The 1107-nt window shown below is 32.7% G+C and overlaps 1 protein-coding gene across 1 annotated transcript in view; it reads right to left on the reverse strand.

The window, feature by feature from the left end:
* Window positions 1-294: 294 nt before the first annotated feature.
* The window catches only part of KLHL4 (kelch-like family member 4), a 153449-nt gene continuing 152636 nt past the window's right edge, over window positions 295-1107 (reverse strand). Inside the window, exon 11 of the mRNA XM_006871307.1 lies at window positions 295-354. Within this exon, the coding sequence (XP_006871369.1) occupies window positions 295-354 (60 nt within the window). The remainder of the gene's footprint in view (window positions 355-1107) is intronic.

Here is a 1107-nt window from a genome sequence, read left to right on the forward strand (position 1 = left end):
GGAAAGAAAAAAATACATTTTTAACTTCTCAGATTCTTACTTTGAAAACTACTAGTGCTTTATATAATCTTCACACTTTGGTGAATATCAATTTTTACTAAACATTTTAGAGTAATAAGACTAATTCAAGACTGCTGGATTACAATTACAACTACATTTTAAAATTACAAAGATTCTTATGTTTAATTTTGAACTGCAGAAAACAACACCTTTCTTCTTACTCTCTTCTTTCCATTCCATTTCTTGAAATTACTCTTTCACTTAAAAAAAAAAAAAAAAAAAGATTCATGGCATTCATGGCAGTTTCACCACAATAAGACATGCACCAGCTCTTCCAATGTTAACAGGAGCTTCCTAAAACAAAAATAAAGAAAATGAAATGCTGTTGGAACCAAGTATTTAGCATAATATAGTTATTCATAATAACTATAAGGAGCTCTGGTAGCGTAGTGGTTACGAAATTGGGCTGTGAGCTTCAAGATCAGCAGTTCGAAACTACTAGCTGTTCCACAGGAGAAAGATGAGGCTTTCTGCTCCTGTAAAGATTTGCAGCCTAGGAAACCCTGTATAGGGTCGCTATAAGTTGGAACCGATGCCACAACACATAACTAAAACCAGTTATTCATAATGTGGGTATTCTGCTTCACTTTAACCTTTTTTAAGAATAAAGAAAACTGTAGCTCAATTAACAGTACATTGTGGGGAACAGACAGTTTCAGAATTATGCAAAGCTGAATTTGAAGACCAAGTAATCTGGCATGTTTCACCTATCTGATATCCAACTTCCTTATTTTAAAATTTTGCAGCTTACTTCAATTATATTAAGATGATAAAGTGAAATAATGAATGAAAAGAATTTGGCATACAGTAGTTAAAAAATGATTGTCACTTCTCTTTCCAAAATGAAAAGATGACAGTCATGAATAGCATCCTGGTGTCCTAGCAGGTTCTGATCTACAATCTTAAGACCTGACACAATCTTACTAAAATTTTTGATTCTTGTATTTGACCTAGCCCTTTATTTGCTAAAATTTCTTCCATTTCCAACTGGCTTTGAACACTGATAAAGTGGGGTAGTAATAGACATCGTAGAATTTGTGTTTTAAT

The sequence above is a fragment of the Chrysochloris asiatica genome, unplaced genomic scaffold (assembly GCF_000296735.1).
Source record: "Chrysochloris asiatica unplaced genomic scaffold, ChrAsi1.0 scaffold00167, whole genome shotgun sequence".
In the NCBI taxonomy this organism is placed as follows: domain Eukaryota; kingdom Metazoa; phylum Chordata; class Mammalia; order Afrosoricida; family Chrysochloridae; genus Chrysochloris; species Chrysochloris asiatica.